Raw genomic sequence first — 15,819 nt, forward strand, 5'->3', positions numbered from 1 at the left:
AACCTTCCGCTCCCCTAGAGTTCATATTGCCTCTGTCCTAAAGACTCAGCACCAAGAGCTTTTAGTTCCTCTCCTGACATTAGACAGGAATGTGTTTCCAGAAACTGGGAACAAGGACCTTTCCACTGATGTCCTCCAGAAATGTCCTTTCTACAATAACTGCATGCTTTGTGGGTCATTACTAAGCAGAATGACCAGCACAGGGCACACCCACAGGGAATAAAAACCAAAACAGAAAAGCTCAGAGCCAACTCCTGTGGTCCTTCCACAATAAAGCATTTGATGAATTATTAAAGTCTAAGAGAGATGTTTTTGTAAAGCCTTTGGTGCTATGTAATATAGAAACTTTATCTTATACAGCTAAATAAGCGAACACTGGGTTCTTACGTTATAGAAAGAGATGCAAGCTATATGAAAAATATTTGGATTTGTTCTTATTTTTAAACATACTTCACACACTTATTTAACTGCACTGAGTGTTGGAACATTTTGGAATTCTGAAGTAGTAGAAGGTAAGAGAGTCGCAAGGTCAGAGACACAGGTTTAATGAAATATTAAATACTGCATTTATGTCCCTTTCTGAAACTTGCTTTGCCATCATAAATGGTATTTTCTAACTATTGGTATGCTTTCTATTCCCTTGACTTGAAGTAATATCAGGACTTCATTAGCTCCTGATTTTTTCAAAAGCATTTAAGCCTTAAGTAGTTCATTTTTCACCTCCTTGCCTTTGGGGACCCAGAAATATAGATGATTTCATTACAAATATAGGATATGCTGTAAAATTCCTATAAATCCTCAGCAACTTAATGTCTTCCTTGAAAAAAATTAGTGTCTTGAAAAGACAGATCTTATAAGTTTAACTTAAATAAAAGAAATTCTTATTTCATAAAGTTTACTAAAACCAGTTGGCCAGCAAGATTTAACAAGATATTTGGGAAGTGTAATTATGTTTATGAAAGAGCTTGTAAACCACAGAGTACTATAAAAATGCAGGTGCTTATTGTCGATTGTATGCTCAGAAGAAGAAGAATAAACATTTACTGAGCTCATAAGGAAGGAAAGAGACTTCTCGCCCAGGTCCCAAAGCTTCACCACTGCCCTCCTGCAGAGCTTTAACATCTTCATTTCACAATAAAAGCAAAAAGCGGGGAATGTCATGCCCAAGGTTGCATAGCAGCTACTAAGTGTCAGTATCAGGATTCAGAGCTGTTGGAACACAAGGCTGCTCTGTCCCACATTGCCCTCTTCAGGCTGTGAGAGGAGTGACAAGTAGGGAGTAAAATAAAATCTGAGAGCCATACTACACCCAGGATAGCAGCAGTTCAGAGAAGAAAACCATTCCTTGGATTTATCATTTAATGCCTTATTTCTAGGGGTGCCTGACTGGTTCAGTCAGTGGAGAATGCAACTCTTGACCTCAGGGTCAAGAGTTTGAGCCCAACATTAAGGGTAGAGTTTACATCATCATCATCATCATCATCATCATCATAACAACAACAATAATTACAGCAACAATAATGCCTTACTTCTATTAAGAGTTAGCATGCTCCTTCTAAATACATTAATTCTCAGATGGCAGGTACTGGGCTTTCAAAGGGAAATCAAGCAAGACCTTGTCCTCAGGAATCACCATGTCCAGTGAGACAGACAATGCATTAACAAGAAATTTTGATAGAGTGGATAAGTGTTTCTTCAGGGAAAACACAGGGTATGATGGTGGCACATCCGTGGGTATTGGTGTGCAGGTGGCAACTCCCCAAATACCTCGCTTGGTGCCCAGTCCACATAGGCACTTTACAGTGAGTTAAAGCCCCTGCACTAGAGTGAATGAGACACACCTCTCTTGCTGAGGCAGCAACCCTCTTAAGAGTTCTGAGCAACCAAGAAGTAAGTCTGAGACAGGAATAGCTCAGCAGTCTTTTGATGATTGCATATGCTGAGGTGATCCTTTAAGTTTTGATTATAGACATTGCTTTTTTTTTTTTTTGCTTGTTTTTTTGTTTGTTTTTAAAGTAGGCTCCATGCCCATTGTGGAGCCCAACATGGAGTGTGAACCCATAACCCTAAGATCAAGACCTTAGCTGAGATCAAGAGTCAGACCCTTAACCAATTGAGTCATACCAGACGCCCCTAGACACTTTTTTTATAGTACTTAGATTTTTTGTAGTATTTTTTTTTCATTCAGATTCTAAATACTCTTTCAATCATTATTTCCCACCAGTTTGTCTAAACGAATTACATTTTCTGGATCATAGCTATGACTTTAAAAGAATTCTTAATTGTTTGGTTGCCTTTCAGATTGTCCCAGCCCATAAGGAAGTCATAGCAAAAAAGTGTATGAGTTTTGAAGTGAAACAGTTGTAGATTTAAGTCGCAGCTTTTTGAATTACCAAGTGAGTGGCTGGAGGAGTTTCTCCTCTTGGAGCCTCAAATCCATCATCCAGAATTGTTGGGTCTGTTATCTGGCTTAATCTTCACCACAAACCATCCTTCATAGGAATGTGTGAAAGACTGAACAAAATACCAGACCAAAAGCCCATACTGGGCTGCATACAAATGAATGTCTCAATTAAAATGTTGGCAAAAAATAAAAAATTTTAAAAAGGAATGAAAACATACCATTTTCTCAGGCTGAAACTTCATGCTCGTGATAATTTAACACGGTCAACCAAGGTCTTCTGTGCAAGAAAAAATAATCTGCTTATGTTCTTTAAGTTCTCTGAGATTGTAAATCCAGAGTCTCCTTATGGGAGTTTGGGGCAAGCAGTAAATGGCACTCCTTTTCCCATTAGAGCTCTAAACCAATAAAATACAGAGAAATTTAAAAATTTAAAACTTATGAAAAGGGAGGGGTGTCACCTACAAATCAATAGAGGCTTGAGGGAATTATCAATCATTCACACTGTGGAGAGTATATTTTGATCCTGATTCAAAGTTTTATAGTAATTTTTTGAGACTCTGAAGGAAATTTAAAACTTACTGATATTTGACATTATGAAGGAATTACTGCGATAATGGTATTATAGCTATGCTTTTTTATATCCTTCTCTTTTAGAGACACATACTGAAATATTTACAGATGGAATGATGTCTGAGTTCCAAATATTGGTGGAGAGGGGAAAACATGAGAGTAGAGATGAAACCAGGTTGGCCATAAGCTAATGGTATTTGAAGCCAGGTGATGGGTTCATGCTGTATTGTTCTTCTAGGATTATGTATTTGACATTTTCAATAAAAGGTGTTTTTTTAATAGAGACCAAAATATCTCTTTTTTTTTTTTTTACTGATAAAGATGATAAAGATGAATTTGGAGAATGTGGTATACTCACAGGCTTGTTGCCGAGCCCTGAATTAGGTGGACTTGGCCACTCAGCACAGGTGGGCCCTGACAATCACAGGTCTCTCAGCACACATAACTGTTAGAACAGCTCACAGTGATATTAAGTCCAGGGTTCTGAGTTCAATTGTCATGTCTCTGTCTTTGGTCCAGTAGCCCCTCCAAGCTCAGCCAGCCATCTGGCAAATGCGAGCTAGTGGATACAGGGAGACGAGGCCAGGATGGCAGCCTAGCACTAATTCAGCCTTCTCCTCATCCTTGAAAAAGAATTCATATCATATGCCCTGTAGGGGAGAGTGGGGGTGGGGAGAGGACCTGTAGTGTCTTCTGTGTGCATCCCAGCGGTAAGTGGAAAATATTAATCAGAGGGGGACTCTATTGCACAAGAAGAAAAATATGAATATTTAATTAGTAAAAATAAATGAGCAAAGTCAGCACTTTGGAGAAATGTGTACTAGCCAGAGACCTCTCAGAGGGAAAGAAAAAAATACAGGAAAGAAACCAGCAGAACTGTGGAATATCTTGTCATCTTCTTACCACAAAAGTGAAATGATCCAAGGGTACAAGAAACATTTGATCCAATGGAGCGAGGTTCCTATTGAGCTGCATTGTATGTACATAATCTATGGTTGCCTTGGGAATGGATCCTTTCATGGTGATGGCATTAAAATGAGACACGCCACAGTAATTAGAGTTGCAGTTGGTCCAGTTGGCTCACTCTTGGGAGAAAGTCTGAGAAGGAGCTGGTAGGGTTTCAGCAGCTAACAAATTAAATGAGCTCTTGAAGGAAAGAATTTGGAAGATTTACTAAATAGTAGATTTGAACCTGATGCTCTAGAGTACTTCTAGGTATGATACTTCTCCTATTGACTTTTAGGTGTAAATAATAAATCATCTAGTGGCATGCCCATTTTATCTCACCCATTCCCCCTGATGGCATTTCTTTTCCTGAGAAATAACACAAACAGGAAAAAGAGGAAGCCCATTCGTAACCTATGTATTGGTTTGAAATGGAAACGGTTGTGATAGCCTGCTCCTATGATTAACCTCTCCACCCCAGGATAGTAGACCAGACAAGAGAACAGGATGTCAACAACTTGGCCACTAATAGGGTGTAACTTAATCTCCATGGGAACCACAATAACACAACTCAACTTTTCCACTCCGACGTGGATGCTCTGGGCTAGAACAGTGATCAGCATAGGTAAATGGATTAAATATCTGGCAGTGAGCATACTCCTGCTGTTTTTCTTTGACTGTTTTTCTTCCTCAATTTCAGGTATATGAAACAGTTGGACACACTGGTACCACATTGCTAGCAGAAGTGTTTCTGCCTATTCCTGAAACTACCGTTGTCACTGGCAGAGCTCCCATTGAAGAAGTGGAGTTTAGTAGTAACCAGCATGTGACACTGGACCACGAGGGAGTTGGAAGTGGTAAGGAAAGCAAATTATTCTTAATGGCTCATGATTTTACTGTCAGTTTTGAACTTGGCTTTTTTTTTTCATTTTCACACAACCAGATAATTATAAGATTGCTTTCAGAAATTCAAATTAAAAAGATGATATGTAATTTTTTGCAAATTCTTTTTTTTGTATACTGTTGGTGGCCAATAAATTCATATAACTAAGCAAGTATAAAGTAGTTTGACAATGTGAATAAAGACCTTTAAAATGCCTTTGACACCTTAATTTTTCTTCTAGAAATCGTTTGTAAGAAAATAATTTAAAACAAGGACAAAGCTTTGTGCATAAAAAATGTACATCATGGTATTATTCATAAGACTGAAAGTTTGAAAAACTTAAATAATTATAATAGGGATATTATTAATTAATATCTTCTCTCTTATCCCCATAATTGTGATTAGATATATGATGTACCTACCTTCTCTGCCCACCATTTTCTTAACCTCTATAATATACCTTGCTATCTTTTTCTTTCACTACTATATTCCATAAAACTTCTTTAAATCTGTCTTCCAAGTCATGAATTCACTCTTTGGCTGTATCTAATTATTGAAACTCATCACAGAGTTTTTCATTTTAATTATTGCATTTTCACCTCTATAAATTCTATTTAGTTATTTCCCAATCTGGTCAGTTATGATAACATTTGTCCTTTCCTCCAACTCTCAATCATTTTATTTTTTTTATCCAGTCATTACTTCTTTATTTTTAAAAACACGTACACATAGTTTGAACATTCTGTACTAATCATTCCAATACCTGTCTGCTTATTGGTCTGCTTTTGTTGCCCCTTATTCTTGATGGCTTATTTCCTTGTGTGTCTAGTGATCTTTTTATTGTAAGTTCATATCTGGAAATGTATCTGCAAGAATTCTTTGAGGCTCAAATCCAATCACCAACCTACAAGTCTAGAGACCTAGGCTTTAGTTCCAGTTCTCACACTGATAAATTGTGGGACCCTAGTAATTATGTAATCTCTTTGAATATCATCATCTTCATTCATAAAATGAATCTAAGGAGACCTCCTTTCATGTCTTTTAGGGTTATTTTGAAGATTAAAGTGGATATTCAATTTTAATGGAAGATCTTTGAAAAATACAGAGATGCTATTACAGCGTAATAGTGGTTCTGTTTTGTGCTACTAATATTAACTGGAACTGCACAACATGCAGTCACTATATTTAGTGCTTGAAAAACCTTTCCTTCCTTTAGTGGATTAAACAACCTGCCCCGAGACTTTTTAATCATGAATTTCCAATCGGTAGAGGCCTGATAAGTAAGTGAGGCTCGCCGTTGCCCAGTAGCTTGCACGTAGCTGAGGTCTGTGGAGTGGCCACTGTCTTCCAGGCTCTAAGTGCTCTGCAAGGACGACCACACTTGACATGTGGCTCCTCACTCAGGCACACCCTTAAGCACTTGAACTTGTGCCTTCTGCCAGAAATGCTCTTTCCCAACAATCTGCATGTCTCCCTTCCTCCTTCGCTTCAGGCCTTTATCCAAAAGTCCCCCTCTCATGAAGCCTCCTCCGCCACCCCATCTAAAAGTTCAGCCCTTCCCCACCCTCCCAAAATGCATGTTTTCTATATATGCTCCCTAATTTATGGTTTTTCTTCCACATTTATCCCTCCCTAACATACCACATGTTCCTCTTATTTATTGCCTGCCTCCTGTTGCAATAGAAACTCCTTGAGAACAGGGATTCTCATCCGTTTTGCTTCTTTACTGCGATCGGCAGTACCTAGAATAGTGCCTGGCTTGAAGGAGGAGCCAAATACGTATTTGTTCACTGAGTGAATGAATGGAGGTCTTCATAGTCATCTTTCTTAGGAGGTACTATTTTTATCCTGATTTCACACATAAAGAAATGAAGGCTTGGAGAAGTTAAGCAATCTGTTTATGGCCGCACAGCTGTTAAGTGGCAGAACCAGAATAGACACACAGATGGTCCCACTCACCACTCCTCATTCATTATATAAGGTCTACAAGCTGCTGTCAGAGCTAGAACCAAGTGGCCAATTCCGAGTCATTGCCTGAAGAAGTTCAGTGTTCTGTTCCATCCTGCCAGCCCATTTGTCTACTGTCTGCTTTCCTACCAGGGCTGGGCTCACTCCCTTTTTCTCAACAACGTCTGTGTAATCTGGTGTTTCCCTAGGAGTGCCCTTCTCATTTGAAGCAGATGGTAGTAATCAACTGATTCTAATGACCTCGGGGAAGGTGTCCAACAGTGTGGCCTGGGCCATTGGAGAAAATGGGATCCCTTTAATTCCCCCACTGTCACAGCAGAACATCGGATTTAGAAGGTAATGGGTGTCTAGAGTAAATGGATGAGTAATGCCAGCGTTTGTATTCATGACATGGGAGGGGGAACTTTGCAATGTTACCTTCTTTCCTTTTATTCTCCTGTGCCAGAATTTTCAGAGTTTTTTATTGTTCTTGAGGTAAGAATTAAAATATTAATAGCCTATTAAGTATTAGATGTTCAGCAGTGTCAGAAACAGCGCAAAGCACTTTGCCTTATTTATCTCTCCAGTAACTCTGTGAAGGATTTCTGGCCCCATTTTATAGTCAGGGAAGTATACAGCATACAGTTGTGCATATGTACGTGGCCCTCACTCTGAATGAGGATGGTTGTAGAAACTTCTGGTTGTTATAAAAGTCTCAATGGTCAGATCTCTTCCTTGGTTGCTAGCTCCTTAGGTTCTAACCCAGAATAGAAGAAAAGGCACTCTGGGCCTCTGCCATTTCCCCCTTTGGCAGTCCCTACCTCCTCGTGGCAGGTGCCTGTCCAGGAGGCCTGGACCATGGGAACCAGCTGGCCTGGGCTCGATTCTTGCTTCCATCCTGCTCCAACAGATGTGTCTTGAGTTAACCTTTTACTATTCTAGGCCTCAGGTGCCTCCACTCTAAAACAAAAAGACTTCTCATCGTCAAGAAGACCCTTTCCAGTTCACAAGCTATCATTTACAACACACGTGGAAATAGAGTGGGTCTTGTTTCGTTCCCTTTATGCCCTCTCCATCCTGATTCTGATGCCTGTGTTCCTGGGATGAGCACAAGGACTGCTGCTCCACACTGTCTCAGTCAGGAGATTGGCAGCCACGTCCAGGGGAGGCCTTGGAGTATAAGCGCGGCTGATGGATTCGTCCCACTAAGTTTCACACTGGGGATGAGAGCTCCAGCAACTCAGGAGAGGGAGTCGAGTGAGCCCAGGATGGGTACCAAGAAATGCAGTGCTCCTAACAAAGCCGCAGCTCACCGTTGCTGGCAACCGCTGGCCTCCTGGCAACTCAGGCGTGTCCAAAGATGGTGCTTAAATCACTTGTGTGTTTATTCGAGCCCCAGCTACCAGTGGTCCCCAGTTGTGTGGGAACTGAGGCACTGGAGGCCAATCTGGCCTGGATCCCAGGACTCTAGGGGTGGGCCACATCGTACTTGGTTTTCTTGAGATGGAACTGACACAAAACATTGTATAAGTGTAAGACGTACAACATAGAGATTTGGTTAATGTATATACTGTGAAATAATAATCACCCAAATAAGTCTACTTCATATCAGTCACCACACACAGTGACAAATTTTGTTTTCCTTACCATGAGAACTTTTCAGATCTACTCTCTCAGGAACTTTTTTTTTTTTTTTTTTACTTTTAAATGTAAAGTATTGTTAACTATGGTCACCATGCTGTACATTAGCCCTCCCAAAATTATTTATCATATAACTGGAACTTTGGACCTTTTGACCCCCCCCCTTGCCCATTCCCCTCCCCCCACCCTATCCCTGGCAACCACCAATCCGTTCTCTGTTTCTATGAGTTTTGTTTTGTTTTTAATTCCATATATAAGTGAGATCCTACAATACCTGCCTTGCTCTGTCTGACTTTCTTCACTTAGCATGATGCCCTCAAGCTCCACCCATGTTGTTGCAGATGACAGGATGCCTTCTTTTTTATGGCTGTGTAATACTCCATTGTATATCCATACCACATTTTCTTTATTCCTTCTTCCGCTGATAGACAGTCAAGTTGCCGTGTCTTGGCTCTTACAAATAATGCTGTAATAAATATGGGGGTGCAGATACCTCTCCAGGATAGTGATTTTGTGTCCTTCAGATATATACCCAGAAGTGGAATTACTGAATCATGTGGATGTTCTACTTTAAATTTCTTGAGGATCCTCCAGTGTTTTCCAGTGTTTGTACCAATTTACATTCCCCCCAATAGTGCACGAGGGTTCCCTTTTCTCCACTTCCTCACCAGCACTTGTTACCTTGTGTCTCTTTGATGATGGCTATTCTAAGAGGTGTAAGGTGATATCTCACTGTGGTTTGGGTTTGCATTTCCCTGGTGGGGAGTGATGGTGATTGAGCACCTTTTCAAGTCCCTGCTGGCCATCTGCATGTCTTCTTTGGAGAAATGTCTGTTGGTCCTCTGCCCATTTTTTAATTAGATTCTTTGTTTTATTGCTATTGAGCTATGAGTTTCCTGGATATTTTAAGCCATAACTCCTTATCAGATATGTGGTTTGCAGGTATCAGGTATTGTGTCCCCCCATTCACTCTTCTTTGTTATCCCTATAACATGCTTAAGAGCCGTCATCAAGTAAAGGAAAATGGCAAAACTCCTTCCTTATGATCAGATTTTCTCCCCTAGACGGTAAGAGCCTCCTGAAGCAGTGCTGTCCCTGGGACTTTGTGGGCCTGAGGCAAACCACCCTGTGAACATGGCTGTCTCATGGCACTCATTTTTTTCCCCAGCGCTTTGAAGAGGGCAGATGCCATCTCCTCTATTGGCACATCCGGACTGACAGACTTGAAAAAGTTGGCCAAGTGGGCAGCAGAGTCCAAGCTCGACCCGAACGACCCCAACAATGCCCCTTTGATGCAGCTAATATCGGTAATGTGGCAGGAGAACTGTGTGTACACCCCCACTTCTCAACTTGGGATGATCATAATAGAAATGGCTCAGCCCTTCACACACATTTTCTTTCACACAGTGATCTCCCATGTGATAGCATGTTAAGAACATGAGGTCTAGGTTGAATGATAGGTTTACGGTCAGATTCTGCCCCTGTCTGTCTCGGACACCCTCACAGTGTGGCTGTGAGGACATGCACTGCTGCATTTCCACACTTAGCCGGGCACACAATCGGTGGGCAATCAGTAACAGTTGTTCTTGTGATATTGCTTTTGCTCCTACCTCTAACTTCTGCAAAGCGCTAAAGAGAGGTCTTACTCGGCCCCTCCTATGGAGAGGAACCTGAGTGTGGACGCTCAGAGTCACTTCCTCAAGCTCACGTGACTGGTAAGGACTCAGGTCCTAGTTGATCTGGTTCCAGAGCACATGCTCAGTCCATCACACGTGGAAAGGCTGATAGGGATGTTTTCAGAAATGGTGATTATGTTTGTTCTCCTATTTGATGATTAATTAGATTATCATTTCGGTTTCATTTAAGTATGTCTGAGATAAATTGCTTGTGTCTATCATACCATTCAAAATTCTTCACTGAATTTATACATAAAATGGAACATTAGTCAGTAAATGATTTTTCTTGGTAGCAAATACAACTGTTTTTATTCCCAAGTTCATAATTGCTACAAAAACATAATAAACAAGTAGATGATCTGGAAAGCGACCACAGCAACACATTCTGTGATCGTGTTCATTCGTGTGAGTTCATCAGCAGGGGACCTGGGTCCAGGATAACATGTTCATTTCTGCCCTCAACTTTCTAAGATAAGTCTCAAAGCGAGCTTTGGTTTATTTTGATGTTTATCTTTAGAACCTCTCCTTCCAACATGATACTTCTTAGTGTGAATAAAAGAAATATTGGAAAGAAAAGGCCATATTACCTAGAGCATAGACTATTCCTTATAGAGTTTTCAAATCACATTTTGATTAATATCTATTTATTTTTGCAAGAGGGAGAGAGAGCAAGCACAAGTGGGGAAGAGGGGTAGAGGGAGAAGCAGACTCCCTGCAGAGCAGGAAGCCAATGTGGGGCTTGATCCCAGGACCCCGGGATCATGACCTGAGCCAAAGGCAGTTGCTCAACTGACTGAGCCTCCCAGGCGCCCTCGATTACTATCTTTAAGTCGGTGGTAATATAGCACAAGTGTCACCTCCATGCTTTTCTTTTAAACTATTTGTCTTCCCATTAGAGGGACGGAACACAGGGATGTCTTCCTGACTAGCCTCTTTTTAATGGATTTTCACAGCGAGATCACCTTTCCCCATGCAAAGCCCCAGCAAATCTCTGCTCCCTGGCTTTCCTTCACTGAGGAGGAGGGTGCCACTGTCAAAGGCCCCACAGACGGGCAAGCAGACTCCTGAGCAAAGGTCAGCCCCACCTGCTCAGCCTCTCAGCGGTATCCTGAAACCATCCTTTTGGTGCCAGTGTAGGGGGGTTAGTGCCCAGAACCATCTCTGGTTCTCTCTACTCAGTGACCAAGGCCGTGAGGTGCTATTTAGAGACAGAAGAGCATGGCCCTTAAACCAGGGAGGCTGACCAGCTGATTCTAGGACCAGATCTACATGTGTGCATAGATATTTTTTAAATATTTTAAAATATTTTGTTAATTATGTTTTTAATATTTTAAAATATTTTGTTAAATATATTTTTAAAGTTTTATTAAGTTATCTTTATATATTTTTATTTTAATATACAAATATGTCTTAGCCATATTTTAAATACATATATTGGATTTCATGTACTCTGTATATAAGTAATCCTATTTCCAAGAGGCACCTGGTAATACACTGATACAAATCTGTCGCCTTTCAGGCTATAGATTTGCATAACAACCTATGAGGGATGCATGCGTATCAAAAAACGAACTTTATAATTTTGGGGGGAAAAATGATTTGTGGTACTTTTTACAACTCATACAGGAATAGAACAGCATCTGACTTAATACTGTTATATTTTAACGTATCTCATCCTTAAATGAAAGGCTGGATGTTTCAAGTCTCAGTCCACAACTGTTCAGCTTCCATTCCCAAAAGATGGGAATGAATGGGAATGCTGGTTTCTTCAGATGCAAAATGCCTGCCATTTAAAGTTGTGTCTCGTTTTCTCTAGGTTGCTACCAGCGGTGAATCCTATGTCCCTGATTTCTTCCGCCTAGAGCAGCTGCAACAAGAATTTAACTTTGTTTCGGATGAGGAATTAAATAGATCCAAACGATTCAGGCTTCTTTGTCTTAGAAGCCAAGAGGTGCCTGAATTCCGAAATTATAAGCAAATTCCGGCATATGATCGAGAAATTCTGGAAAAAGTATTCCAGGTAAGAAACTGCCACGGAAGAGTTAATACCGTAATAAAATATCTTCATACCATTCAGTATACTATTCATGTGTGTTTTCTTGCTGTCATGTTCTCGATGGCCATATTGATTTCTCATTTATAGCACTTAACCTTTCCATTATTTTTCTTAAACTTAACGTTTAAGTGATCTCTTTGCCCCATATAATAACATACAAATGAAGAAGAATTAGGGTTGAAAAGTCTCCTAAGTGTTACTATGGGAAATTACCCTGCCACACTGTTCCTGTGAGAGGCACTGGCAGGAGCTCCTGGGGTCTCAGCCGCCTTGGGTGGGCAGGGCGCACAGGTCTGGCAGATGAGGGAGACCACAGGTGGGGAACCTTTGAGGAGCTACAGGCAATAGGCGTGTGTTTTGGTGGGTGGGGGCGGCAGGCCAGTGAGAGCCTGACAGGCAAGTTAGTGTTTGATGAGAGAGCCACTGGAAATTGATACCATGATGATTTTTTTTTAAGATTTTATTTATTTATTTGACAGACAGAGATCACAAGTAGGCAGAGAGGCAGGCAGAGAGAGAGGAGGAGGCAGGCTTCCTGCTGAGCAGAGCTCCCGATGCAGGGCTTGATCCCAGGACCTTGATCACGACCTGAGCCAAAGGCAGAGGCTTAACCCACTGAGCCACCCAGGCACCCCACCATGATGATTTTTTTTTTTTTTTGCCATGATGATTTTTTATGCAGAAAGTGTGGAAACTATTAGAGTATTTTTGGTTACTTGGTTCTTTGTATTAGTTCGGGTTTGTGACGGTGAGTGATAAAAAGCCAATTTAAGCTACTCCGAAAGCACCAAGGAGAGTTTATTGGATGATGTAATGCGAAAATCGGATTGACTATCTAAAGAGGCATGAATGGTAGGAGTTCAGCTGTGCCTCAGCGACACCTGGACCCAGAACCTGAACTCAGCAAGGACTTTTCTCCATCTGTCCCAAGCTTAAAAATCTTGGGAACAGCTATGGGGGCCTGGGTGGATTAGTCAGTTGAGCTTCTGGCTCTTGATTTCGGCTCAGGTCATGATCTCAGGGTCCTGGGATCCAGCCAGAGTTGGGCTCTACCAAGCAGGGAATCTGCTTGAGTATTCGCTCCCTCTCTTTCTCCCCTTTCCCCCCAACCATGCTCTCGGGCACACTCTCTCTAAGATAAGTAAATAAATCTTTGGAAAAAAAAAAAAAAATCTTGGGAACAGCTGGCTTGAGTTGCCCAGGCTGGGTTAGGAGCCTCTCTGGGTATTCAGCTGTGACCACCGAAGGACTGAAGCAGAACATGGCCGCTTCCTGGGCCCCTGGGGGATTTTACTGATAGAGAGAGGAAAGTCAGCCGCCTAAGACAAAGCTCATGCACCCTGTACTCCTCCAAGTAGGTGACCCATGTCAGCTGCGGCCAGATGCTATTTACTATTTTTGCAAGTGATCTACTTAAAACAGAAAAGACAAAAATGCCAACAGAAGCTTTGGCTGAGTTGCTCGGGTGAGCTTAGCATCTTGAACTATAGTGAGTCTCTTGGTTACCTCTGTGGCTTCTTTCTTCCTACGTGAAAAGCTTATGTTGTAATTGCGTTATAGAATTATCTTCTACTTATAAGGCAGTTCAGCCAACTGGTTCCAAAACCTGCATACTGCATCCAAGATCAATCTTGAACCAAAAATGAAGAGGAAGGGGAAGAAACACTTAGAACCATAAGTTATTATTTAAACCACATGTGATAAATTCTCTGATTTAAGATAAATTCTCTAGTCTCACATGGGAAAGTACTAGTAATTCACAATCACAAAATGATTCCTTTTTAATTTTAGGACTATGAGAAACGTTTACGAGACAGAAACATAATTGAAACCAAGGACCACATAGATACCCATAGGGCCATAGTAGCCAAGTACCTCCAACAGGTAAGGAATATCATTTTACAGAATCTTCAGAGGGGAAAACCTCTGGGGGGGAGGGAAAACCCTCACACTGGGGGGAGGGTGACGTCTATTCTTCGAAGTTCTCTGTGGGACAAACATCACTTAACCTCTCTAGACTTTTTTGCTCATAATTACAGATATGAAATTAGCAGCCATCTTCATCTTTTGAATGTATGGAACACCAGGATGTATCTCATTTTATGATCAGTGGTTATCTTAAGTGAGGCATAATTACAAGGGATAGAATTTCTAAGTCACAATTTTTCTCATATTTCAATGTTTGTATCATATCACCTTTGTAATGAAAAAATTTTATAAACCACATACTAACTGCCCTGATGCACTAAAAACTTGAAATATCCTTCTGCCCTTCCTTCTCCTAATAAATGTAACTTGTTGGAAATGCTATAGTCACTAGGGCACATTTTTCCCCCCCAAAAGATCTACCCTGTGGGCTCCGTATAAAAAAACAATTTTTGGGCGCCTGGGTGGCTCAGTTGGTTAAGCAATTGCCTTTGGGTTGGGTCATGATCCCAGAGTCCTGGGATTGAGTCCCACATTGGGATCCTTGCTCAGCGGGGAGTCTGCTCCCTCTCCCTAACGTGACTCCCCCCTCCCCCACTTGTGCTCTCTCTCTCCCTCCCTCAGTCTCTCAAATAAATAAAATCTTTTTTTAAAAAAAGCCACAATTTATTATATTTAAGACGTTCTCTATTTAAGGAATAATTAGAAAATAAATCAGTCTAAGTAGAGGAAGAAATTAAGAATCTGAAATCTATGTGCTTCAAGATGGGTCCTGTTTTCTCCAGTTGTTCATTCGCTCAGCAAAATTTCACGATCATCCACCAGGAACTTTCCCTCGTCCCATGAATATAGCAGTGAGTGGAACAGAACCCCCCTGCCTTAGGGGGGTATTAGTGAGCAAAGTGGTATGATTGCTATAGGAAGAGGTCAGCACCAGGGAGAAAAGTGCACATGTGCTGGGAGGAGGCACTGAGGTGACATTGAGTGAAGACTGGAAGGAGTGGAGGGAGTGAGCTGTAATGTTCCAGGAACATTTGAAATAAAACACCTATCTGTCCTCAGGTTAGAGAATCAGTGATAAATCGTTTCCTGATTGCAAAACACCATTTTCTTCTTTCGGATTTGGTCGTAGAAGAAGAAGTTCCCAATATCAGGTAAGAGCGAAGAAATCTTTTGTTTCTTATCATATTATTTTCATTGCATCATATTAAAATTTTCATGTACATAGAAGATTTTTATCCTTGTTTGGTACATATTTGGGCCCCCGGTAATGCTGGGAACTGGTAAAACCTGATTAATGCCTCATGGTACAGTAGTTGGAGGATTTTACTGAGCAAGTCACATGAGATGCTCTCCATCATGCCCAGTACACACCATCTCATCTCCCACCATGCCCAAGTCAGCTCCACCAGCATTTGCCAGTTCCCTGCTCCAGTCAGATGAAGTCTGACAGCATTTCCCTCCAGCATGCTCCTGCTTTTCCTCTACCCCTTCCAGTCTGTCCCTCACTCCCTTGCACACATGCACACACGGGACAGAGGGGGTGCCTCAGAACAAGCCCTGGGATTCCAGGCGGTGGGGAGAGACTGAGAGCTGTTGTGTGTTTGGTGAGGGGTCAGGGGCAGCAGGGAAAATGGGTATTCACGTAGAAACTGGGATTTGATTGCATTTGCTCAATTGTCTCCCTGTTACTTAGAAAAATCTCCAAATTATCTCAACTAAAGGTGGAGGCATAAAAGGTGAAAAATAACTTTCTATATTGGTGGTCTTG

The 15,819-nt window shown here is 41.3% G+C and overlaps 1 protein-coding gene across 5 annotated transcripts in view; it reads left to right on the plus strand.

Annotated features, from left to right (window-relative positions):
* CC2D2A (coiled-coil and C2 domain containing 2A) overlaps positions 1 to 15,819 on the plus strand; it is a 143,387-nt gene that overhangs the window by 78,738 nt on the left and 48,830 nt on the right. For all 5 annotated transcript variants that reach the window (XM_047718915.1, XM_047718914.1, XM_047718919.1 and 2 more), the window contains 6 exons: positions 4,620 to 4,776; positions 6,959 to 7,106; positions 9,559 to 9,697; positions 11,883 to 12,086; positions 13,914 to 14,006; positions 15,111 to 15,202. In XM_047718915.1, the coding sequence (XP_047574871.1) occupies positions 4,620 to 4,776; positions 6,959 to 7,106; positions 9,559 to 9,697; positions 11,883 to 12,086; positions 13,914 to 14,006; positions 15,111 to 15,202 (833 nt within the window). The remainder of the gene's footprint in view (positions 1 to 4,619; positions 4,777 to 6,958; positions 7,107 to 9,558; positions 9,698 to 11,882; positions 12,087 to 13,913; positions 14,007 to 15,110; positions 15,203 to 15,819) is intronic.

Source organism: Lutra lutra, chromosome 2 (genome assembly GCF_902655055.1).
Source record: "Lutra lutra chromosome 2, mLutLut1.2, whole genome shotgun sequence".
Classification (NCBI taxonomy): Eukaryota; Metazoa; Chordata; class Mammalia; order Carnivora; family Mustelidae; genus Lutra; species Lutra lutra.